This window comes from Cylas formicarius, unplaced genomic scaffold, assembly GCF_029955315.1.
Source record: "Cylas formicarius isolate icCylForm1 unplaced genomic scaffold, icCylForm1.1 PGA_scaffold_3__17_contigs__length_32017465, whole genome shotgun sequence".
NCBI classification, from domain to species: domain Eukaryota; kingdom Metazoa; phylum Arthropoda; class Insecta; order Coleoptera; family Brentidae; genus Cylas; species Cylas formicarius.
The window spans coordinates 20,393,786-20,420,837 of record NW_026844326.1 but is presented as its reverse complement, the minus strand read 5'-3'; the positions used below and the strand labels follow the sequence as shown (position 1 = coordinate 20,420,837).

At 35.2% G+C, this 27,052-nt stretch overlaps 2 protein-coding genes across 3 annotated transcripts in view; one reads left to right on the top strand and one right to left on the bottom strand.

Annotated features, from left to right (window-relative positions):
* The window catches only part of LOC132699520 (uncharacterized), a 59,361-nt gene that overhangs the window by 7,308 nt on the left and 25,001 nt on the right, over positions 1–27,052 (bottom strand). The gene's annotated exons all lie outside the window — the stretch shown is intronic.
* LOC132699156 (phospholipase A1 VesT1.02-like) overlaps positions 6,239–27,052 on the top strand; it is a 33,233-nt gene continuing 12,419 nt past the window's right edge. Inside the window, exons 1-2 of the mRNA XM_060665702.1 lie at positions 6,239–6,603; positions 26,450–26,701. Coding sequence (XP_060521685.1) covers positions 6,441–6,603; positions 26,450–26,701 — 415 coding nt within the window. The 5' untranslated portion in view covers positions 6,239–6,440. The remainder of the gene's footprint in view (positions 6,604–26,449; positions 26,702–27,052) is intronic.

Genomic DNA, 27,052 nt, shown 5'->3' with positions numbered 1-27,052 from the left:
TGATTTGACATGAAAATTTCGAGTTATCGAGATTTCGAGTTATCAATAAAAACTATAAATGCATGTACTTTTTTGTGAATGAACATTTATTCATTCATTTTGAAAAATGGGTTACACGTTACATAATTGCCCTAATATCTATGATTTTTGAAGAAAAAACGAAAATTACGAAATATGTATATATGTATTTACATGTATGTATGTATGTATGTATTTACTTATTATATGTATATACAAATGTATTTTATAAGTAACCAGTATATATAAACATAGTATGTATGCACAGGTACATACATATGTATGTACATATTAAAGTTTACTCTTTCACTGGAAAAAAGTCAGTTATTTGTGACTGACGACCCAATTTCTTATTTTGGTTTCCAACAAAAGCTTCAATTAAACAATCATAGAGGGAATCGGTTGTGTATTCACTGGTTTTCAAATAGGATCGCAAGACAATCAACGAATTTTCAACCAATTCATTTGAAGGTGGTTGTTGTGAATCATCTTCCAATTCTTCCTCCATCGTGTCACTTTCGCAGTCATCTTCGATGTTTAACTGTACCGGTTCGGATCTGCAGGACTCGATAATATCTTCATCAGTAGAAAACTCTGAAGTAGCAATATCCTCATCCACATGTATAAAATCGTTGACGGTGCTACCTTCTACTATATCTCTAATGTTTGTCCAAGCTTTAAACTCGATTTCTATTTGGATTTCGTCTTCACTCTTTTCTTTCAGGCGTTCACTTAGAAAAATCAAGGGAATCTCATCTTCTTCTTCCATTCAAAATACCGACCAAAACCGGCTTTTTTAAAACAATTGGAAATTGTTTCAGGCTTAACGTCGATATTCCATGGGGTAGTTACGTCGTCAACACAATCCATTAGTGTAATGTTAATGTTTTTGTTTTCTTCGAAACGTTTCATTGCGGTGATGACTGAATGTTTATTTTTCAAAATTGTAGACATTGTACTTGCCGAAATCCCATACTTCACAGCTACATCTTTATTTTTGAGCCCCTTTCCACTTCTTTATAACCTTGAATTTTTGATCAACAGACAAAGCTTTTAAAGTCCGTTTTGATGACATATCAACAAATACAAAAATCCAAAAATGTCTTTAATATAATGTGTAAATTGAATAGCGACCGTATTTTTCACTTAATATTAACTAGTAAGTCATACAAGTGAACTTGGAAGCACAGAAACTAAACTGCTTGCATAGATACGTTAAAAAGACAGGTTAAGATCGAGATATTCGAGTAATCAAGACAATCTAACACGCATTTCCTACTTTTGACACTATTGCCAATCATTTAATATTTCCTGTAATTGAGTGACGTTACCTGTTGGGAATAAATTGTTGTTATATTAAACTCCATTTGTCCCACCAAGTGAAATCAAATGTGAGGGCAAAAAATGTTACTCCTAATTTAAGTCCGAGTGTAATACATTTAATTATTAATATACCTGTTGAGAGGTGGGAAAATCAAGTACAGAACATTTTAAAATTTGAAGATTCTTACATTTGCATCGAGGGAACGTTCTCATTTAGGTAAGGTAATTTTTGATAACTTAAATATATTTACGGTTATCATATTTTCTGTTAGTACTAAATGCTCTGTTCTACAATACCGATTGATAAGGCGTTTCATTGCCGTCGGCAGTCTATTTCGATAGTTGCCGTTAAAACACAAGACGATGTTTTGAGACAAAGTATAGTTGCAAGAGCACGTGCTTTTAAGTTACAACAGTTAACGCTGCCTTTACAAACAATTTCTGTCGACGTGAGTTTTAAATCGACTTTTATATTCGGATCGCATTTCTCTAGCGAAATACGCAACCGGGTACGTAATTTCCATCTTTTCCGCGTCGATGTATGCAAACTCTTCCTCTCCGCGACGAATACGAACAAAACAATTATGTCAAATTTAACCTTGATCGGTAAACAGCATCGTTTATTTGTACAATACGTATCGTGTGCCGTCAATTTTTTAACAAACGCCGACGATAGGAAAAAAATTGCAGTTCAGAAATTCTCTTGGAGAGCGACAATAAACGAAATTTTCTAGGTCGCGCAGAATAAACAAATGCCGCGTTATTGAACGGAACTTGAAAGGTTTAACGTTTGAATCCGTTCAAATATTTTTTACGGTCCTTGACTGGGACGGGATTTTTTTTTTGGATATCTCAGAATATTGCAAATAATAGGCGACGACCTTCAATTGATATTGTGGGTCGAAGCTTCGCGTTCCGCTAGCACCACCGTTTTTATAGAAGCCCTTTCCTATCCAAAATCGGCGTTAAAAAATGCTTTTATATTTTTAAATTGCTGAATCTTAATGGTTTGGCGTATCTTCTTGGTCCCCACTGTTACATTTTACTGTTATTTTAGCAGCATTTACCAAAAAGTTAGGAGCTTTTGGAAAACGAGTTGGAAGAACCAATTGGTTTTTGGTTGTTTCGATGTACGTGACGGGTTTGAAATGTAATACTGTAATACAAATTACGCGGAGATTTATTAAGTCGTTATGATTTAGGAACTGGATTTAGACTAATTACATTGCTGACCTTTTATCAAATAAATGGCAAACGAGATGATGGTGAACATAATCATTTAATTGTAGGTATATACATATAATGGAATAAAATTCTTACTTTGCAACCAAAAAGCTTTGGGTATGGTCTGTTCATAGATATAAGAAAGTGACCAATTGCTTTTGAATGGGGATTATTCAAGGGTGGTTATTAACATACAATGCAACAAGATTATTACCTAAAGTTTCGGAATTTAAATTCAGGTAAAATTGTGGTCCGTAATAGAAAATAATTTTATACCTACCTGTGTTTAATATTCTTTGGTTTGGTATACTACTTACTTTAAGTTTATTAGTAATTATTCTTATTTCGTTTGTAATAAAGCGTGTGTTGAATCGTGTGGGAATTATGCAAAATATGTGCTAGTCTAATGTATCTCAGGAGATGCTCCAGCCCAAATGTAGAAAACACTATTATATTGAGACTAAGGAAGTTATAAACGAAAAATCTAGGGCATACAGTTTTAAGGCTTTCACCTTACCACTGTATATTTAATCCCATTGAACATTTTTGCCACCAACTGAAATCTGCCATTTGTCGTAACAATGTTTTTCCCCGTGTTCACTCCAATGTCCTCAAACTTATAGAAACTGAAGTTTTTAATATCCCTCCACAAAGTTGGGCAAATTCTCTTAAACATATAGCAAAAGCAGAACAATCGTATATCCATATTGCAAATAATGTAGAACAAATAATAATTAGAACAGGTAATAACAATAATAATAATAATAATAATTTTATTTTAGATTTAAACATAAATACATACATAAATAAATAAATATTGTTTAGTATCTTTCCTAACAAAACCCCAAATAATTAAATTCTAAGCAAAGTACGAACCTGTTCGGCCATACTTCATTCTTACAGCTTGCCCGGGTCTTTCCTTAATTCGTATCAGTTGATAAACTTCTATTTTTTACTAAACTAAAGGAAAGATAATTTTAAGTTCTTTTCAATACTCCAAAAAATGTCCCATTTGAAAAAATCGATGTCTCATTTATTATGTCCATTCACCAACATTCAAAATGATATGCCTACAGCGTCCTGGTAGAATACTCGTAAAAAGGAAAGCAATTAAAACAAGTAGCATGATGTACATGTACTTGGTGCATTCAAAAAGTAAGGTAACTTTTATAATTGGACGGGCTACGTACATTCGATCTTAGGATTTTTTTTTTGTTATGTTGGTACACATGTCCCTAACATATGTTCACAGTTTAAGCTACTTTGCACATTTACTTTTTGTTGTGAGACAGAAGCGTTAACATGTTTTGTGTGCTCACCATAAAATTTTGTGTAAAAAATGGAATACAGTGCTGAAAGACACTTGAAATATTGACAATGGCATATAGTGAACCTATCTTGAGCAAAAAAAAATTATAACTGGTGCAAGCTGTTCCAAGATGGCACAGAAGACAAAGATGACAAACCTCGCTCTGGACGCCTCAGCCCGTCAATAAATCGTGAAAGCGTTGAAGAAGTTAAATAAATGGGTGTTGAAAAATCGTCGAATCAGTATTAGAGAAGTGACTGCCATCTCTATTGGCTTGTGCCATACATTTTTTTCTGAAGTTTTGGGCATGAAACGTGTAGCACCAAAATTTGTTCTGAACCTGCGTAATTTTGAACAAAAGGACCATCGAAGGAGCATCGCTTAAGAGCTATTAAACAACGTCGATGATGATCCTGATGTTCTCAAAAAGGTCATGATTGGTGACGAATCATAGGAAAAAAGCACGTCAAGTTTGATCAAATATCAAGGTTCTGCTTACTGTTTTCTTTGTTAATCGTGGCGTAGTACATCAAGACTTCTTACCACAATGTCGGACGGTCGATAAAGAGTATTACCTTGGAGTTATACGCCGTTTGCGAGAAGCAAGAAAAAATTGCTGGAAGATCTCAAGCCTATAATAGAAAGTGCAATTTGGGGGGGGGGGGTTACTTTGAAGGGGACAAAACTAATTTTGGTTAGCGATGAACTGTTATCTTCTCTTCCTTTACGGGTTGACGGTCCTATCGATCAAGTAGCAAAGATATGACATTTTATCCTCTCCCTCAATTACATGCTAGATATTTTGCCAGTTCCATTTCCAGGTTGTTAGTTTCCAAGTTGCCAGGATTGAGCATTAATGTGTCTTTTGACAGTTTTAATAAATTCACTAATGAATGTTCACCAATGATACGGGCAAAGCAAGACGTTGTTGTTCAGAGCGGCAATTGACAAGATTAAGGAGGACGCTAATTCGTCGCTAATTTGATGTTCAGGACACCCATACAGAAGAATCAGCTATGATTGTGCATTAACTCTGGACCTAGTTGTTGTCATATAAGTCTCTGTCGGTAATAAGGCCCGCGCGCGAATTTATAAGTATTATGGCGCCATCTATGTGTTGGTCTGTTACCTAAATTCAATACGCAAACCCGCTTACTCGATTAAGTTTGGACTTATAGGATTCAGTGTTTTGCCATGTGCATTATCCGATCGAAATTATAAATTATATATGGTTGAAAGGCCGCGTTTTTTCGGGTCAGATCAAGAATTCTAAAAAACAGTTCCTAAGTCAGTATTCAACAGTAAATTTCTTGTTTTTTTAATTTAACATATCCTCAACACGATTTCCTAGCAATGTGGGTAATAAGGCCTAGATAGATATCAGTTGGGCCTTATTCCCCACCACTTGAATTTAATGAATTTTATTACCTTATACATTTTTTAATTTTTCTTTACAGAAATATGGGCAAGAAATGTCGCGCTTTAAGGGCCAATTGGAAGCAGCACTGCAGCTTCAACGTCAAGAAAAATCCCATTGTTATGTGCAACCCTCAGAAACCGTTTGGAAACCGGAGCAGTTAAAAAAATTCTGGCGGCAACCTTGAATGAAGTACAAGAAAATGATTCAGTTCGGAAAATCATTAAGTTTTCTGACAAAGGATTTCCCTTGACACCAAAGGCACTACGTCGAAGTGTATTCAAGTATGTTGAAAAGCTAGCCTTTTCAACAAAGAAAAAAAATGCTGGACTTGACTGGTATAAAGCATTTATGAAGCGACTTGCCACTGAATTTGCCTAGTAGAAGCAAATACCGTACAAGATGAGGACTTGGATGCATGATGATTGTATGGGGCTGACTGAAGATGATCCATTACAGAAATGAAGGGTACCTTATTACCCTCTATGGTTGGAAATAAGGCCCAATAACGAGTTTACGTTTAAGTTTTTTTCAAAGAAAAACTGTTTCATATTTTGTTACATCTTATTTTTCTGCGTTCTTACAAGAGAACTGTTTTAAATAAAAATACCAGTTTGATGTTTTAATTTAATTAACTTTTGGAAACAAATTTGTTCTTTGCGAGTATATACATTCTCAAACGGAACTTTCCTACAAGGAAAATCCCTACGAGGCGTCGAGCCGGCCAATGTCGCATATGCGCGTTAAAAACTCATTAAATTACCACCAGGAAGAGCAAATATATGTTCTTTTGTTCCGTGCGGGGGCACGGGCCGAAATATACTCGCTGCCGTACACACACACACACACACACACACACACAGCCATTCGCACAGATAGTGGTCGGCCTTTAAAAAATACCCGCGTCGTTCCGCGGTGATTTCGTATAAAAAGAATACCGACAGAAGTGAGACGCGTCTGTTGCTTCGCGAGCGTGTCACTCGGTCGAATTATCAACCAAATTTTCGCGAATCGGAAAGGAAAATTCGACCCGCACTTGTCCGAACGTGCCACTTTATAAATGAGTATGTAAACAAAACGCGCCGAGGTTTTGTGTGGTGCCTAAACAACGGAAATCTGCCAGAGCTAATTATCACGTCGGCGTTGAAGATGAACTTGCTGTCGTTGATCGTGACGACGGGGTTGAATCTGATCCACGCGCCATTTTCGCACAACGTCGCGCGCAGTGACGACGGAATCGAAGATTTTTCTGTTTTTCCGTTCAACATTTTGAAAAATACGCCGGCGTGCGTTACGCTTACCGTCGCGGTGGGTGAGTACCTTTAGAGTTCAATTCGTACACGTCGTTTATTTAAAAAATACTGCGTTTATTCAAGAAACTGAAACCAATTTATGGGAACTTTTGCAAAACACGAACCATCAAATTAAACTTCAAGACTTTGAAATATCAATTAATCGATACTTGTATATAAATTGTGATTCTAGTGTATTTCCTAAATTTTCGAGAATTGTTAGATCCGCGGTATCTTCAGGCGAGGTATAATTGTTAATTTAAAGTAGCGTTTTTTTTTTTATTAAATCGTTTAACAAATCGAAACTTCGCTTAAAATGCGAAAATGTATTTTTTAAACCCGGCTATTTTTTGTCAGTGTACACTTAATTAAAATGTTTATATTTGACGAAAATCGCTTATTCAATATAATTAGGTCGACATTGCATTAGCGATTTTTTTCATGTAAAATCCAACACAGCATACCCCTTAAAAAGCCAATCGACAAAATTTTATCAAACGCTATACAGAGTGTTACTTTTTACAGCTCAACTACGCTTTGGAGTGTGTCAAATCAGTAAGTTTTTAACCAAAAGCCTTTCTCTCCGCATAATTTAAATAAAAAAGTGTACAGAACGTTTCAGTCTACCACAACAGAAAAATTTAGTCGCATCTAAAAACATCGGCTCCGAATCTGTAGTTTAGAAGCAAGAATAAAATTTTAAATAAAAGTTAATTAAAAATATATTTTTAATGGAACATTTTTGGGTCTGGCGATCTTGCGGATTATACTATCGCGTCACATGATTATGATCATTGTTGGTTAAACTTGGATCATCCTATACTGCCGGTTTGAAAGCATGGTCGTATTTAAACAATCGTCATTGTCCGCAACTAATTTGTCATTTTTTCAGTCGCGTAACACTGACATAGAAATTTCCATTGTCGATGTAGTTAATGGCGTTTATCAAATTATTGCTTTCGGACCGGATGCAATAAAGCGTTATTGGGAATTTTTCGACGCAATTAAATTCTCGTTTAAATAACGAAAGGCCGTATCAAAAAGAAAAATCTCCCAATTAAATACAAATGAAAAGTTCTGGAAAAACAGAAAATTAACATCCATTTACAAATGTATAAATTCAAAGTGATATATTTTTTTTAATTTGCAGTTTGGGTTTGTAAACTGTGGGTATGGTGTGAGTTCAAATTTTAAGATACTATTCACTTTATGTCGAAATAAAAATGGTTTGACGACTTGTTTATCGATTTCACACAGAGTTGTGGAATTGACCTGTCAATTTTTTGCGTCAATTGACTGAAATAATATTAAAAATGCTATGAAATTTATACTTATTTATATTGTGCGTTACGTCGCCATCACGTCGTTCTGAGAACCAAATGAAATGGATATTTTTATTGGGATTTCCCAAAATTGCTAAATATCGTATTCGGGTACGACATGAAAAGGGTTAAAGGTAAATTCGACATCACAAATAATAATTTATTATGAAATACATATTATTATTAAATAATGGTAGACAACAATATAATTGTTATTCAAGACATTTTGATCGAATTTGATTAATCAATTAGGAACTGGTCAATTGACAGGACAATTGACCACAGTCAATTACAAATACTCGGGTAGGCAGGTAATAGTATATTATGCAACAAGTTCGGTAAACGACATTTGACTCACGAGTTTATTTGACACGAGCGGAGCGAGTGTTTAATAAACGAGTGAGTTAAAAAGTTTACCGAACGTGTTGCATACTATACTTTTTCTACGACCGTTAGTTTTTGGGACCATTTTCGCAAAACAACACGAATACATTAACTGACATGACGGTCAGAATTGTCAAACGTCAAAATTCAAAGCGTGGGAAATAACTCCGAAAACATCCGATTGCTCCCAAATCCGTGCGGTAAAATCCCGGAAATGTCCGAAGTGGCTCGGATTCATGGTAAACGAAATTGACGTGGACGGGAGTAGAAAATTTTTGTTTCCCCTTTCTGTTTAACTGAACAGTCCCAACACCAATTTGACATGATTTATCCCAAGGTCAGGCTTATGATTACGATTAAAATATCTCTGGAATTTGCTGCCTTCATTGGTCGGTTTAGTTTTTACACACCCTGCACGCAGCAGGAATACTTCCCATAACAGTTTTAACTTTCGTGAACTATCAAGGAATTAATAATATCATTTTTTCATGAATTCAATTGTTGTGGAATCAAAATAGAAATTAAAATAGAATTTGGTAGAATAAAATTGAAAATAGAATTTGAGTTACGCAGACATCCCGTTCATGTGGAAACGTCCTATAGCTACAATAGCCATTCTGTTCGGATAAATAAGTTTGCAAAAGAACAGCATTTTTTAAAAAAGAATTTGGTTCTAACAAACTATGGATTCTTCATTATGGCGCAGTTCGAATTTACTCGTAAAATTTTATTCTGTCATGTCATGTTTTACATATTAGGTGAAGTTGACAAGTTAAGTTTTATAAAATAACTTTCTCGCTTTGGTGTACTTCTCATTCAAAGTTGGAGTTGCATCGACAATTTTTTCTTCTTGCCATTAAACTCTCCGCACGTCTACATGACATCAATAATGGATAGATAGATCCATTCGACAGTTTTTGTCGGTATACTGCCGGCATGACTGTCATATGCGTCAAAATATCGCGCGTCAGCTCGTCAGCAACCGACTGGGTTTTAATTTGGTGTCGTGTTTACCGTTTTGCCGTAAAAAGATGAAGAAAAGATCATAAAACGGGTATTGAACCAGACCGCAATTATCATTGCCAGCACGTTTTGACGATAAACAGTTACAACAATGGTTTTCCTGGACAAGTGCAGAATTACGTCAAGGTTGGCCAAGTTCGGGGACGTATTCCGATCAAGGATACCCTCGTCATTACCTCAAAAAGTTTGCTTTTGGACGTTGTGTGGGTAATACTGTCACGCACACGTCACGTAGAAAAAGTGGATAGGAAAATCATCCGTCCTTGAACTATGCTGCACGCAAAATGTCTGCAAAACTCCATCAATCACTCTGCCTCGTTCCCACACTGCCCGATAATATTTCCGATGTTTGAAAAATGAATTCAGTAGTGTGTGCGAACGCCCAAATCGTCCCTGGAGAATTTCGCCCGAATGACCACGGCTTTTCTTATGAAACAGGGGCGTCCGTTATGTTTTCTGAAAATTTAAAGTCTTTATGGGTATAAATCAATAGCTGTCACCCATTTCTGAGTTACGGGTCGTCCAAATATGCAAGTTTGAACTTCAGAGATAGTCGTTTTTTCAGTGCATATGATGATAATAATAATAATACATTTTTGGTTGTCCCAAGAATACATTTCATATTACAATAACTTATATAGTACAGGGCCAACAAAAGATTTTCTTACTGCCGTTTCATTATTTTTTATCAACAATTTGCGGATTATTTTCTGAACTGCGAGCGATTGCCGTCATATAAAAAAAATTATTATCGGGAAATAGATTTAAGTTGCTAAGATTGATTTTTTATGGATTGTTAATTATTAATTTTTTATTTAAGACAATATCATTCACCTAATTAAAATTGACGTTAATGTTTAATGTATTTATTTACTCACACACAATAAAGATCTACAAACTTGTCCAAATACAAGAAATAACAAAATGTGTGCTAGTTAAATTGTTATCGAACCTAGATCACAATGTATGTGCAAAATTTTAGTTATTAAAGTGATTGCTAAATTTTGACCTAAATGAAATGAGTGTAATATTAATACAACAGGAAAAAGGAAACAATGATAGAAAAGAAAAAGCTTAAACTAGCATGAAATGCCTAGTTTACATTTGTAAACTAGGCAAAGTCTGTTAATAGATATAAGAAAGTGACTAACATACGAATTAAGGAAAGACCTGGGCAAGCTGTAAGAATGAAATATGGCCGAACAGGTCCGTACTTTGCTTTAAATTTAGTTATTTGGGGTTTTGTTAGGAAAGATACTAAACAGTATTTATTTATTTATGTATGTATTTATGTTAAAATCTAAAATAAAATTATTATTTGTTCTATATTATTTGCAGTATACGATTGTTCTGCTTTTTTTATATGTTTAACAGAATTTGCCCAACTTTGTGGAGGAATGTTAAAAACTTCGGTTTCTATAAGTTTGAGGACATTGGAGTTAACACGGGGAAAACATTGTTACGACGAATGGCAGATTTCAGTTGGTGCCAAACATGTTCAATGGGATTAAATATACAGTGGTAAGGTGGAGGAAGCCTTAAAACTGTATGCCCTAGATTATTTGCATCATTATCACAGACGTATTCCTTTTGTAGGTTCAAGCTTTGTAGAACCTCAATTAATTGCTTTTTGGTATAATCTTGGTGAAAATAGATTATTATACATGTAGTTTTGGATTGTTGCTTTTGTGTCACATGAGGAAGGGGTTTTAGTCAACTGTCTACTGCGATAACTTGCATTGTCCATTGCAATAACGCTATTAGGAGCAACGCTTAGAACTAGTTTGTTTTTAAACCAACTTTCAAATAAATCAGGGGTGGTGTCTTCATGGTCATCCAGAGAAGAATCTTTAATATTTTTCGCAGACAGAGAAAGTGCATTTGGAATCCAATGATGGCGAGTTTGTTTCACACTTATCAGTTGAGCCAACCCAACCCTTTTCCGGGGTATCATAAGTGTCGAACCAGGTTTCATCCAAGTAAATAATTGGCCTTTGTTGTTCTCTGTAAATCTTAATTTTTTCTAGATATTCCAGACGCCATTTCCCCTTCTTTTTTTCCTCGCTGAAATTTTCTTCTAAGATGCTTGCTTGCTGGCTTGCTGGCACCACGTTCAATGAGAGTCAAATAAACATTGTTAATAACATCCTTAGTCTCAATAGAATAGTGTTTTCTACATTTGGGCGGGAGCATCTCCTGAGATACACTAGACTCGCACATATTTTGCATAATTCGCACACGATTCAACACACGCTGTATTACACACGAAATAAGAATGATTACTAGTAAACTTAAACTAAGTAGTATACCAAACCAAAGAATATTAAACACAGGTAGGTATAAAATTATTTTCTATTACGGACCACAATTTTACCCGAAATTCAATTCCGAAACTTTAGGTAATAATCTTGTTTCATTGTATGTTAATGACCACCCTTGGATAATCCCATTCAAAAGGAATTGGCCACTTTCTTATATCTATGAACCGACCATACCGTCCTTATTTTAGAAGGCAACAAACTAGTTCTGGCCTCGTTTGATCAATTTTTTTCTCTATTTCTAGATGTTCATTTTTTTGTAATTTGACGGGATACGCTGCAACTTTTGCAATTCAAATGTTTTGGTGCCACAAATTGTGTTCTGCTGAAGTAGCATCTTATTTCTAAAGTATTGCAAAATAGAACAATAGAACAAGATGGCTGCCCGACATAATGTCATTTTCAATTGTAATTTGCCTAAATAGCGTAAAGCACGCACGTTGGGCGAAAAATAATATATTTTTCAGGTAGTTTCACTATCACGTCTCGTGCAAACGGCGGCTCCACATGCTCTGAATATTTTTTATAATTAAGTTGATTTTATTTTCGTTAATTAGGCGGGAGTAGACGTAATCAACAATAATTTAAAAAGATTCCCCCCGTTGGGCAAGACCGTACGGGTTATCTAATGTTGAAAATATTAACAAAATGCAACTGGGTTGTTGCTAGCAATTAATATTAGTGAAATATTCACGCTATCAATATTCGAACAATTAGATACATTTCTTAACGTTGCCATGGCAACCCAGGATGATTTCTAGTGTTATCTTCCTGTTGTGTTTAATATTTCCGTTTTGAAAAAACATATTAATGACGTTTTAAACTGATAAGTTTCAGGTCCGACATTTTTGTCTTACTGTTTTTTAGCATAGTCCCCAGAAAGACTAATTCGCGGTGTTACAGTACCATGTTGAAAAAGTTTGTACTGTTTCAGATATTGTCGCTTCCACGGCTCGTCACTAATACTCTTGCGACCATTTTTAAATTCAGAAAACCATCACATCTTTTATTTGAGAAGGCGTTAAAAAATCTTCCATTTCCAAGAATACTAATAATGGAATAACCTGAAAATGTCTATATAACCCTGTTGAGGATTGTATTATAGAATGCCAGTACAAATTTTTATATAGAGACGGCTTCTCTATGTGAGGTCCGGAACTTATCAGTCTACCCTCGTATTCCCCCTTGCTATTAACAAAAATTACACATATTGTAGGAAACTTTACGAATTTACCCACAAGTACTTCAAGCAATTAATTGGACGATCAAGATAGGTTTTACTATCGAACTCGGAGTTAATGTTTTTTTTTATGTGTATGGGTAATAAATTAATTCTTTAACATAAGTTGCGGTCTGCTTTATTATTGATAATCGATTATTTAATGACGTTTGTTGTGAAACGATTAAGCAATTTTGTTTTGAATAATAATTCGGTCAATGTTGGTCAGAAATTACTGCTGTAATTGTGTTTTCGTTGAATGTTAGTTTGCGAAAAGTTTTTTCTTTTTGAAATAAAATTCACAAAGCTGCATCAATTTTTAAAATGGAGCTTTTCTGGAGTTCAGCAATTTAACAAAGTTTTTCATTATTTGGCATCGACTTTTGAAATAAATCGTAGTTGACTGGGGCGGATGCGCTTTTCTTTTCTTTTTGAATTGGTTAATATCCAAAAAATCGTAATGAAGTTGTACGTCATGCGTTTCACAGGTAGCTTACTGAACCTTACTCTTATTTAAAAAATAAGTAATTAAAAATATTACATAAATATGTAAAAATTTACTGTACCCAATATGTGCCAATTTAATGGCAATATATCATGCGTTTTCCGACGATACAGTTCTTGTTTATAAAGGTAGGGATGACTGTGAATTGAAATGGCTATATTGCAAAAGATTAAAGATTGATAAAAAGAACGTGGCGTTTAAAGAGAGAAATAAACAAATAGTTAACATTAAAATAAAAATTGGATTTATAAAGTTATAAAAAGTAGTGTTTTTAAAATCTCTTGGTCGAGATATGGAGCAGTAACTTAACTGGCAAAGACACCTGGATAAAATAGCAGAGTAAATTCAGGTTAATACACAAAACAAATACAATTCTTATTCTTACGTACCCAAACGAAACACAATATCAATATCAATATCAAAAAACAGTAAAGGCAAAAACTTGTGTAGATTCACTAAACCATAGTATTATATTATATTGATATTTGTACAGGGTGTTTGCGTTTTCGTGGATAAGTAACCATTTTCTTATTTGAAATAGAACACTGCATATTAAGGAATTTTTGAATTCCTCTGCAATTTCTAGATATATTTTATATATACGTTTCGAATTTTATGTCAAAAGTGACGTTTGCTGTTGTGAATATATCTATTCATTTCTTCAAAGCTATTGTTTTATATTTGAGTTTTATTTCCTTATAGAAGGGAGGGTGAAGCGTGTTGATATTTCGAAAATAAATAAATAAATACGGGGTGGCCAAAAACTAAAATTAAAAATCATTTTTTCCAAACTGAAACTGATTAAATCGAAAATGTCAAAAATGTTAACTGAGCTTAAACCACTAAACTAAACAAAACAACTCTAAGGTATGGTCTGTTCATAGATATGAATGGAATTATCCAAGGGTGGTCATTAACATACAATGCAAGAAGATTATTACCTAAAGTTTCGGAATTTAAATTCAGGTAAAATTGTGGTCCGCAATAGAAAATAATTTTATATCTACCTGTGTTTAATATTCTTTGGTTTGGTATACTACTTAGTTCATTTTTATTAGTAATCATTCTTCGGGTGCGAATTATGCAAAATATGTGCGAGTCTAGTGTATCTTAGGAGATGCTCCCGCCCAAATGTAGAAAACACTATTCTACTGAGACTAAGGAAGTTATAAACAATGTTTATTTGACTCTCATTGAACGTGGTGCCAGCAAGCACGCATCTTTAGAAGAAACGGTCACATTGACAAAAATTCCAACATCAACTGTATGGAAAATTGTGAATAATCCCATTTCAGCGAGGAAAAAAAGAAGCGATGCTGACATTTTCTCGAGAAAAAGTGATCAAGATATAATAAGGTGTAAAATTTACCAGTTATACGAGGAACAAAGCGTGCCTACATTAGATATCTTAATTAGAAGGCTTGAAAAAGATGAAAACGGTATTAAATGTGGCAGAACTACCTTATGGAAGTGTATTCAACACATTTGTTTTAGATTTAAAAAAAATTGACAAAAGGCAAGTTTTAATGGAATCTTTTAGAATTTGGAAATGGCAACTGGAATATCTAGAAAAAATTAAGATTTACAAAGAACAATAAAAGCCAATTATTTACTTGGATGAAACCTGGTTCGACACTTATGATACCCCGGAAAAGGGTTGGGTTGACTCAACTGATAAGTGTAAAACAAACGCGCCATCAAAAAGAGGTAAAAGAATAACTATTTTGCATGCTGGCTCTAAAGATGGTTGGATTCCGAATGGACTTTCTCTGTCTGCGAAAAATATTAGATTCTTCTCCGGATTACCATGAAGACACCACCGCTGATTTATTTGAAAGTTGGTTTAAAAACAAACTAGTTCTAAACATTCCTCCTAATAGCGTCATTGTAATGGACAATGCAAGTTATCACAGTAGACAGTTGACGAAAACTCCTTCCTCATGTGACACAAAAGCAACAATCCAAAACTACATGTATAATAATGTATTTTCACGAAGATTATATCAAAAAGCAATTAATTGAGGTTCTACAAAGCTTGAACTTACAAAAGGAATACGTCTGTGATAATTATGCAAAAAATCTAGGGCATACAGTTTTAAGGCTTCCTCCACCTTACCACTGTATATTTAATCCCATTGAACATGTTTGGCACCAACTGAAATCTGCCATTCGTCGTAACAATGTTTTCCCCGTGTTAACTGCAATGTCCTCAAACTTATAGAAACCGAAGTTTTTAACATCCCTCCACAAAGTTGGGCAAATTCTGTCAAACATATAGAAAAAGCAGAACAATCGTATACTGCAAATAATATAGAACAAATAATAATTAGAACAGGCGATGATAGCGATAGTAATACTAATATATTATGTTGAATAATTTTAAGTAATTTAAGCAGGTAATAAAAATAATTTGTAATTTTATTTTAGATTTAAACTTAAATGCATAATATCTATGAATAGACTTTACCTTGGGGATTGTGATTATGCAATTGGTATTTCTATAGATACCGCGACCTAAATTTAAGTAGATAAAAGTGTGATTTATTGCAAATATCCGCTCGATACTCCTCTAACGTAATTAAATATGCCATTTTCCGCAGCGTCAGGAAACGCGGATCGAGAAGCAATTTAGATAAACGCATCGTACGCTAAATTTGTCGCGTTATCTGGAAGTTATAGCCAAGGTGGTGCCAGAGTCACTTTTAATTGAATTACGGCGAATATAGCGTCCTGGCTGTCGTGTGCGAAATCTGATAACGGAGTTAATGCTATGGTAATTGATATTAACCTGTTGGAGAAGTCCCGAACGCGGAAATTATACCCCCTAACTCGACCTACACTTCTATCCGTTGAAAGAAAACTATAGTGTTCCGACGCTGAATTTATTGGTCTTTGCGACTGTATCCAGTAGAATTTTGTCAAATTTCGACGGATTTAACGTTTCCGAAATTCAGTGGTTTTGAAGTGGATTTTTTCGCTGCCGAAGTATACTACGTGATTTACACAAAATATAAAATATCTCAAAAACTACTTAATCGATTTTTGGTTTTAAAGAAATTACAAATTTTAAAAAATACTTGTAAATCTTGAGCCCCGCAAATTGAGGTCATATGTTCTCCTTCTGCCCTAGAAGTGAGCGAAAGCTCCCAAAACCATCGAATTTTGGACAAAATCTTCACTTCTGGTGTTAATTTGAACGAGAATCAGGAGTGCAAATTTTACCTAACTATTACTATTTTGCTCTCATTCACAGATATGTTAGCTATCCAACTAACAAATGCGACACGTTAAAGATGGTGTACAACCAAACCATCATGGTAAATCTTTTAATTGGGAATTCTGGCTTCTCCCGATTGACATTTTTCCTTTTTATGCCACTTCACTTCATATTTATGGCACCTTACTACTAGGTAGATATTTTTCCTTTTTAGGTAGTAGTTCCTTTTATTCGCCTTTAAAGATTTCTATGGTCGTTACGCTTCATTCTAAATTGTAAAGCAATAAATATTTTTGTGAATGTGTTTCTAGCTTACTGCACTCTGGCCTGTATGTATGTGGCACTCGGGTCACATTTCTCAGTAATTAATACGCCTGAGTATCTAAAGAATCTCCAGAATTGTAGGAATTAGGAATCGCTATAGTTCATATAAACGCCTAGTTTTCGTTGGAGATTTTCCCAAAAGCGTTCATCGAACTTCACTTAAAATTAACCGTTTTCAGCAACGCGGTTTAATTCCCGTTAATCTAATAACTAGTTGCCGGCGCCGACCATTCGGACGTTCCCGAGAGATAGTTTATTCTGTTGGGTGCACGTTTTCCGTCCAATAGCCGTAAATTTACCACTTTTTATTGTTTCGGACGCTTGCCGTTTATTTTAGGCAACCGTTTGAGCGAAACTGGTGCACCGGCGACTACATTTATTATGAATCAAAGTTCGGTTTTTAACAAAAAACAGGAATCTGAAGGTAGGGTTTTTAATTTTCATTATTTGCACGTAAGGGCACATGACAACAATGTCTTCAATTGGGCAAAGAAAGAAAGAAATTCTTTTAAATGAACTCTGATAAATTTAATAAAATTCTAAAGTTATCATTTGTTCTTCTCTATTCCAGTACAAACAGTTAGAAATAAAATTAATCTATATGCTATTGACGCACGACAGTAGAGTTGCACCACGCTCCTGTTATTGTGACTATTTCAAGGGCTGTTGTCAGTGAATAATTCTTTACATATTCCGCCGTTATAGCTAGTATATCCATGCATTGTTGTAAATCCTGAGGATTGTGTCCAGGGTATGAGCAAATTTTATCTTGAACATACAATAACAAACGATAACAAATTATCGCAAATTAATAACTCTTTAGCTGTTTAATGGTTTAGAAGTTAAATCGCACGAGGATTCGCTGAATGAAAACCTTAAACTTTTAATAAAACTTAAAAATAATAAGATACAAACGTCTTAAGACAGATATTGCTTGAGATTTACGAAATTTTGTGAACTCCTGTGTAAGAGCCGAGAAAAGGGCATATTTAGCAAGTACTGATGCTAAAAATCTTTGGTGTACTTTGAGGAAACTTCAAGTGTACAGTAATCCCACTTTAATGTTTGGATCTGTTGATCGTATTTATCCTGGGTTTGTGTCTGCAAATTATATTAATAAACAATTTGGTCCTAATTCATTCCGTTTTTCTAAAGTTAACCTGAGAAAGTTAATAAAACTTTGTTAGTATTAAAAGTAACGCTCATGGCTCAGACAATATTGATATAAAAATGACTACTGCTTATTTAACCGATCATATCACTTTCCTTGTTAACAAGTGTCTCATCTCTAGGGTTTTTCCGGACTTTTAAAAAAGTAAGCTGAGGTTCCCCCCGTTCCAAAGAAGGAATGCCCACGAAATTGGACTAACCAGTTTGTTGCCAACCATCTCACAGGTTGTTGAAAAAATTGCAGCTAAATAACTTCTTCAGTTCCTATGCGATAACAAAATCCTCCCAGGAGAGGGGTGTTCCCCAGGGGAGTGTTCTGGGACCTATTCTGTTCTCAGTTTATACGGCTAACTTCTCTACTTTTATTAAATTATGTATGCCGATGATATATATATCTATCGGTTTTTAAAACGTTCTCCGACGTTGTCCGATTCCCAATCTCCATCGATTTCTGTCCTACCATAGGTCCTCGTCCAGTCCTCTTCATTGTATTTCGCTATCGATAACCTCTCTCCAGCTCTTTCTCGGTCTTCCCCTCTTCCTTCTTCCTGTAGGTGTCCAGGTGAGTATTTGTTTAGGCAGTCGCTGTTCTTCCATTCTTTGGACGTGTCCGTACCACTTTAACTGCTTTGTTCTTATTTCGTCTGAAATCGTGTGGCCCACCTTCATAGTTGTGTGAATTGCTTGGGACTCTTTCGGTTATTGACTTTTCTGCCGCTCTTCTCCAAAAGTCCATCTCTGTTGCCTCCAGCGTTCCCATGGTTCTTTCTTTTAGTGGCCAGACTTCACTGCTGTATGTGACTATGCTTTTAATGATCGTATTGTATATTAGGTGTTTGTTTCGTCTCGTGATTTTTTGGTCCCACAAGAAGGTGTTCAGCATAGTAAAGGCCTTTCTGCCCTGATTATTTCGTTTTTTGATGGTGTAGTCTGCTGGATATGTACATTCCCAGGTATTGGTAGGTTTCGCAGCTTTTGATAGCCTGACTGTCCTGTAACAGGAGGTCGCGTTGTGCTCCACCGATACACATATACTTTGTCTTTGGTAAATTTACTTCCAACTCCCATTTCTTGTTTTCTTCGATCAGTTTTCGCGTCATGTATTCTACGTCATCGTAGTCTTGCGCCATTATGACTTGGTCATCTGCGAAGCTTAGGATGTATATGTTTGCATTTTTAAGGGGGATGCCCATATTTCGGCATTTTTGCTTCCATATCCTTATCGCTTGTTCAAGATATATCTTGACCAGGGTGGGGGATACGAACACCCTTATTTGAGTCCCTTGTTGGACATTTTTTGGCCGACCTTAACTTTAATGTGGCAGTTTCTATATAGTTCTTTCACTGATCTTATTATGTTGACGTTTAGGTTTGTCTGGTCTAATGCCTCCCAAAGTTTTGCTAGTGGTATGCTACGTATGCCTTCTTCAGATCCACGAACAGGAGATGTATCTCCTTATTGAAGGCTGTCATTTTCTCGATAAGCTGGGTGACGCAAAACAGATGGTCAACGACGGATCTTCCCGCGCGAAAGCCCGCTTGTTCTTCTGCTTCGCTGTTTGTGTATTCGCGTTCTATTTAAGGTATTTCCATTCTTCTGGGATATACGTCGATGATACTCTGTTATATTTATCTTTTTGCTAGTGAAGCTTTGAATGCTGCTACTAAAATAAATTTAGATCTAAAATTAATTTCGGAGGTGTCTGCGGCTCATAACCTCTTAATACTAACAAAACGCAGATGTTATTATTCAGAATTCAGAGGGAAGAAATTGTAAGTAACGGTTCTTTTAAGACCACGCTAAATAATGGGATTATCTCTCTCCTTCTTCAGACGGGTGTAAAAATTTAGGATTATGGTTTGACGATGACTTGCGGTTTTCTAAGCATGTTGGCTTACAAAAATCCTTTTATAATATATATTATATAAACATTTTCTGTGATGTTAGTTTTACTAAACTGAGATAAGGAGAGACTCCAACGACTTCAGAATGCTTGCATTCGTTTTAGTTATAATCTCAGAAAGTATTTCCCAGTACTTCTCTGATTCGGGTTGGCTTTGTTTTTTTACTAAACTCCCATAAGGCTCCGTCGTAATTGTTTGATAAACTTTGCAGAGGAAATGGTATTCATAATCGAAACACACGTCATTGTTTGAGATATTGCGTTCCTAGACACACTTCGGTAACTTTCCAGAGATCTTTCAGCTCTACCGCAGTTAAAATATTTTTTCTACTTCCGTCCTACGGATTACCTACCGACTTGCACTCGGAAAGCGTCACTTAACCACGTCAGTTTTATTTATATTTTATATATATTTCCTACGCCTTGAATTTGACGTTTGTCAATTCTGACGGCCATGTCGGTTCGGTAATAATATATTATGCAACAACTACGGTAAACGGCATTTGACTCACGAGTTTATTTGACACGAGCGGAGCGAGTGTTTAATAAACGAGTGAGTTAAAAAGTTTACCGAACGTGTTGCATGGTATACTTTTTCTACAACCGTTACTTTTTGGCTACATTTTCCCAAAACAACACTAACATGACTGTCAGAATTGACAAACGTCAAAATTCAAAGCATGGGAAATATCTACGAAAACATCTGATGGAACATGGAAAGTGGCCATCTTTGGTATTATAATTTATATTGTAATGTTTTGATTTTCAATAAAAACAGTTTATTATTATTATTATTTACAGAAGAAAAAAAACAGAATGTCAAACACATCCGTGAAATATTTTTAAAAGCGCAATTTTAGTGAATTAACGAGTTCTTATTAAATAAGTTAGTATAGAAGGGCGGCTACTATAAATATCGATAAATTTTAAACGTGGCAAATGTTTCCATGTGCCAGTACTCGCTTAATCTCACCGGTCATGAGTTTTTTAAATACCGCCTCGTTGAAGCGACGTGAATAACTCTGAGAAATGTCCTCCAAATTTATAATTAACACTTAAGAGGCATACAGTGAAACTTGAAGTATCACTTATAGGATAAGCACCAGGAATTAATGAACGACAACGCTCTTGAGCACCGAACCAGAAAATCTCGACCTGTAACGGCGACTGCACGGGGCAATAGCATACTTTCCGTTTTTCATGTTTCCATGAATGGGTGCTTATGTTTTATATTCTATTAAAATGCAATAATCTTTTATAAATTATAGAGCTCAAGAATCGTATATAATTAGCTTCTAAATGTCTATTGGAAGGTTAGAACTAATCAAAGGAGATCTCTCAATTTTTGGCGCCGCTACGAATTTGAATTTGACTCACAAGTTTATTAATAAATTAGCTTAATAAACGAGTGAAATAAAGAGTTTACAAAACGTGTTCCATACTATACTTTTTCTGCGACCGTCACGAAAACATCACAATTTAACAAATTAAAAATAATCACAGATTATCGGATCACTAAATTTCGTACGGTTCAAACAAAATATTTTTCTACTCCCATCTGTAAAATGCCTAATTACTTCACTTTACCACGTCATTTTCGTTTCCCACGGATCCGAGCCACTTCGGACATTGCCGGGATTTTACCGCACTAGTTTGGGAGCAATCGGATGTTTTCGGAGATATCCCCCACGCTTTAAATTTTGACGTTTGTCAATTCTGAAGGTCATGTCAGTGAATGCATTCGTGTTGTTTGGCGAAAATGTACCCAAAAACTAACGGTCGTAGAAAAAGTATAGTATGCAACATTTTCGGTAAACTTTTTAAGTCACTCGTTAATTAAACACTCGCTCCACTCGTGTCAAATAAACTCGTGAGTCAAATGCCGTTTGCCGCACTTGTTGCGTAACATACTATTACTAGTTGCCATTAAACCTATTCGTTAATCGTTTCGATCGGTCCTATTATTGTTGTCTCTTTTTGAGTGGGTACGTTAGACAGAGAAAGATGTATTATTGGATGTGTCATATAAACCAACGCAATAAACCCATTTTTAAAAGGTTATGTTGTTTATTTAACAAATGATCATTAAGTAGTTTATTTAAAGAAAAAAACTGTGATTGGATGAAAATTCATCCAAGGATAGAGCTTTTAAGAGGATTAATTTTTAAAGACCGTATAAGCACGAAAAAGCGGGTCCTAACCTGCAATTTTTGTTATGTTTGTACTGACGAGACATGTATATTTGAAAATCGTACAATTGATCTTGGCAAGATATTAATATAAAAACTGTAAAAACCACTTAAGGTCATGCGAACGATATGTATAATAATATAATTATAAATATCACTTTATTTACCGACTAGTCCACTAGATTTTAATTGTAGCTTATAGCACGTAATATTTAAATTGTCTGATATATTGTGTAATATTTTTCCGTGTACGAGTTTTTGGGTACATTTTCGCAAAACAATACGAATACATTCCCTGACATGACCGCCAGAATTGAGAAACGTCAAACCGTGCCATAATATCTCCGAAAACATCCAATTGGTCCCAAACTCGTGCGTAAAATTCGCGGAAATGTCGGAAGTGGCTCGGATCCGTGGGAAAGAAACTGACGTGGTAAAGTGACGCTTCCCGCACGCTAGATCGGTGTGTAATTAGGTATTTTACAGACGGGAGTAGAAAAATACATTCCAAAACATTGAAGATCGAATGGATATCATTATAAATTTTTAATTATTTTACTGCAATGAGTACAATTTTTGACTGATTTTCGATTGGTTTGTGTTCTATTATCATGATGCGTTGGTCGTTGAATCGAGCTTGTTGACCTTTCGCCAATCATCCCGTTGGCTTCCTCAGAGCTTAATTGAAACTGAAAAATGATGCGTTGAGATTTTTTGAGAAGGAAGAGAGGGACCTAGATTTATGATTAGAAAAGGATCTAAAAAACCAAAGATATTTTAGATCAAAAATTTTCGAACTTACGTTTTTTGTCTGCTATGGATAAGCGGCCTTATTGCAGGTATAAAAATAGGGTATATATACCCTATCTACCTTCGAAAACTAAATTTTTGCTTACCAATTTCCTTACCTTACCAGACAATTTAAATTTAGCTATTTATTTACATCTTATGCACTTTGGAGGTGTAATCAGTTCAAATGGTGAAGTCCATGATTTGCTCAAGTAGGAATAGCAATTTCTTCTGAATACCCTCATATAGGCACAATACCAAGCCATTAATGTCGGGGTCGAGAAAATAGGAATAAGCCCGTATCCCGTATCTGAGAAACGATATTCCTATTTCACCCAACGTTTTATATCGGGCTGACATTTAGATACCCGAGAGCTTAAAAGGTCGACTATAAATTTCCCATCCAGTAAGAAACACAGAAATTGATTTTATAATATCGCTACTGCATATCCACCCCTAGACGAACCCGGGGCATATTAATATTGTTCCGGGGATTTAGTAAAGGCTGACGAAAAGCCTTGCCGGCTTGACATTTATTGTCCTAGGCGAACGACCGCGAAATTTCGCTCGACACTACTCGTAATCAACTTATTTTCCAAAAATGACAGGAACTGTCTTAGAATGCGAAGTAGCGAGAGAAATTTAAAAAAATGTTACGTCAGGTGGTGTAGAAAACTATGCATCAACCAATGTCTTGTAATAGCAGAGCATCCCCGATACATTGCCCAGTATCTTATAAAAGAACGTTATCTAAAAGTTAAATATATCGACACTATCATTTATTGGGTTTTAAAACAATGAATTAGTCTGTAACTGACTCGATAATATATATCTTAGTAGTCAATTATAGAAGTCATTAAAAGATTCAGTTCAGTTGGTTTTTAAAATTTTTATTACAATTTTAATGTTGCCGTATTAAAAATGAGTTATTTGTCTTAACAATTTCCTAATATTGTCCTGACTTTTTCGGCAACAAATCGAAGCTTCCATTTAAGTTGAAGATAATATCGGTTTTTAGAAACAACTAACAATAAAAACTAATATATTTACATGATGAAAATACTTTAGTTAGAAATAAAGGAGCAGAAAATGAGTTTTTCTACTCCCGTCTGTAAAATACCTAATTACACATTTTTTGTTTTTTCAATCAAAGATATATTAAAATTAATCACAAAAGGAACGAAAACCCCTTACTTCGTAAGAAAAATGAACGATTTCGAGGGACGATTCGCTCCAGTGCCAATGGTGTACTCCTTGTGTAATTTTTTTAATATCTAGTCTTTTATACATCTAACATAAAATGTTTTTTTTCGCACACAATAAAAAATTGAAACGAGAATTTCTGTTGCTCGAACTCGACGGAAACTTTTAGATAGCGGAAATTGCAGGAATCCGAAGTAAAAGTGGCAACGCAGGAAATTAGCTCGATAAATCACGCGCCGAAAGGCGTTCGAAATTAATAGCAGAAGAAAGAAGCAGATTGCGATTCAGCGAAAAAATTGATTACTCCGCCTCGTTGAATCTGCGATTTAAATGTCCGCTAAAATGGAGACAGCAAGCAACAACTTTTATTTTTAATTAGTTTTGAGTATAAATTAGTCAAGAGAAAATGCTGCAAAATGATTTTCTAGTGTCTGAAATGGCCAACACGGGCGTAATTGATTTTTTTATTTTGATATGATTTGATTTTTAAACCCCGTTTTTTTTTAATAACCATATTTGGGGTAAGTACTGTCTTAAAGACCAAACAAATTCCATTTCAGTGTAATTAAGCGTTATTAACAACTCTATTTTCCAAAATTCCAATTTTATTTTTAAACTTTAATTACCTCGTATTCATTCATATTTTAGGTTGGGGATTGTGATTCCATTTTTACCGGGGTTTGTGGATTCTTGCTTCACTACCTACGTAGAGATATATCGTCGTTGCTTGTGTTTTACAAAATTATTTTTGCCACTACATCAGAAAACGCCACCTGCCGGGAAGTTAAGCAATCTCAATCGTCTTACTTATTGCAAGAAAGCCATTTTTAATTATTCCAAGTTTATTAAAACGCTTTTTCTGGGTTATCGACATTAAGATTTGAATTTATCTGAACTGTCATTAATATAAGAAAGTTTTGCAGAAAACGGGTGGCAATTGCGCTCCTCGGTGACTAATTTAGAAACTTGAATTTTATCTTTTTTGTTCATTTTTAGCTTTTTTCATTTAGAATATATTTTTAATTTTATTCTCACTATAAATATGCACAACTCTACAAGGTGTATTTAAAAATTAAGATGGGTTTTATAATAAAGTTTTATTAAAAAGTATTTATTTATACATCAAAATTAATATTATCGCCTTAAAAGTTATCCCCCCCCCCCCCCCCCGGAAATAATATACTTGTGCCAACGGTTTTTCCAACAGTCGAAGCACTTCTGGTAAACACTTTCTGCTATAGCCTTGATTTCTTCCAGCGATTTTTTCTTTATCCCCTCGATCGTGGGTTTCTTGAGTTTTGGGAACAGGAAAAAGTCGCAGAGACCATATCCTGTGAATATGGTGGCTGAGGCATGATTGTGGTTTTGTTTTTGGCCAAGAAGTTAGACACAAGCAGCACAAGTGAGCAGGTTCATTATCGTGATGCAAAATCCATGGTTTGTTTTTCCACATTCCGGACATTTTCTTCGTATCGCTTCTCGCAACTCAAAGTAATACTCTTTATTGACCATACGAACTTGTGGTAAAAACTCTGGATGTATTACGCCACGATAATAAAAGAAACCATATACTCACGATTCGTCACCTTTTTGAGCAAATCGTGACGTCGTTCTGCTGCTACGCGTTTTATGTCTCCAACTTCGGAAAAAATTGCATGGCACGAGCCAATAGAGATATCCACGTCTTTAGCCACTTCTGTACTAGTGATTCGACGATTTTTTAACGACATTTATTTCACTTCTTCAACGCTTTCATCAGTTATTGACTTGCTGGAGCGTCCAGAGCGAAGTTCGTCAGCGGCGTCTTCTCGGCCATCTTGGAACAGTTTGTACCACTTTTTTGGCTCAAAGTAGATTCATCATATGCTGTTGTGAGCATTTGAAGTATTTTGCAGCACTCTATTCCATTTTTTGCAAAAAAAATTATGCAAATTCTTTGTTCCATGTTTTTGAGAGCAGAAAATCACTGAGCACGCAAAACATGTCTAACGCTTCTGTCTCACAAAAAAAAGTAAACGTGCAAACTGGCTGAAACTGTGAACATATGTTAGGGACATGTGTACCAACATAAAAAAAATATAGACGTTACAAAAGACCCCTTACTTTTTGAACACACCTCGTAAAAGTAAAATAAAATAAAAATCTTATGTTCGTAATAGCCTGAATAAAGAATACGTGCACAATGTAAACAGGGTTTTAATTGATTGTTCTGCATAATTAATAAAAACAACGCTGAATAAGTAATAAATTACGATCGCGTATAATTAGTCCCAAGCTAAACATTAAGGATTAATTACAGGCGAAAACCACATGAAAGTGACGTCCCTTCCCAGAGGATTCTGCTCCAACTGCTGCCAGGCGAAAATTACACGGGACGTTCGCTTCATGCTCTACACCAAGGCCGATCCTAAAAGAGGAGTGCCCATAGTTCCATTTAACAAAGTGGGGGCCGCTGCTCGTGCAGGAGTCCAACCGGATCGGGACACTGTGATTTTTATCCACGGATTTTCCGAACCCAGTCCGGGTGAAAGCGGAACCGCAATCGTCGATGGTAAGTTCGCAACGCGAAGAATTTTGTGCAAAATTTTTTGCAGCGGTAAAAATCCCCAATTTCTGGGCTTGCGTCTTGAGATTTTGTATTTGGATGTGAGATTTCGACCGTTCGAAAGACAGATGCAGGTTCAATACCTGTTTCCATCTAATAATAGCACGTTACAAAGGAATGGTCAAATTTCCTAATAGTAACTTAGAAAATAAGAACACAAAGAAAATTTTTGCTCGATGTTATAATACTAGTCTTCCACACGATGCAAAGTTTTAGGCAATACAAATTTTTTCAACATTTTCATGTGTTTATATTATTTGATGCATTATATTTTCATGAAAAGAGAAAGCCACTATT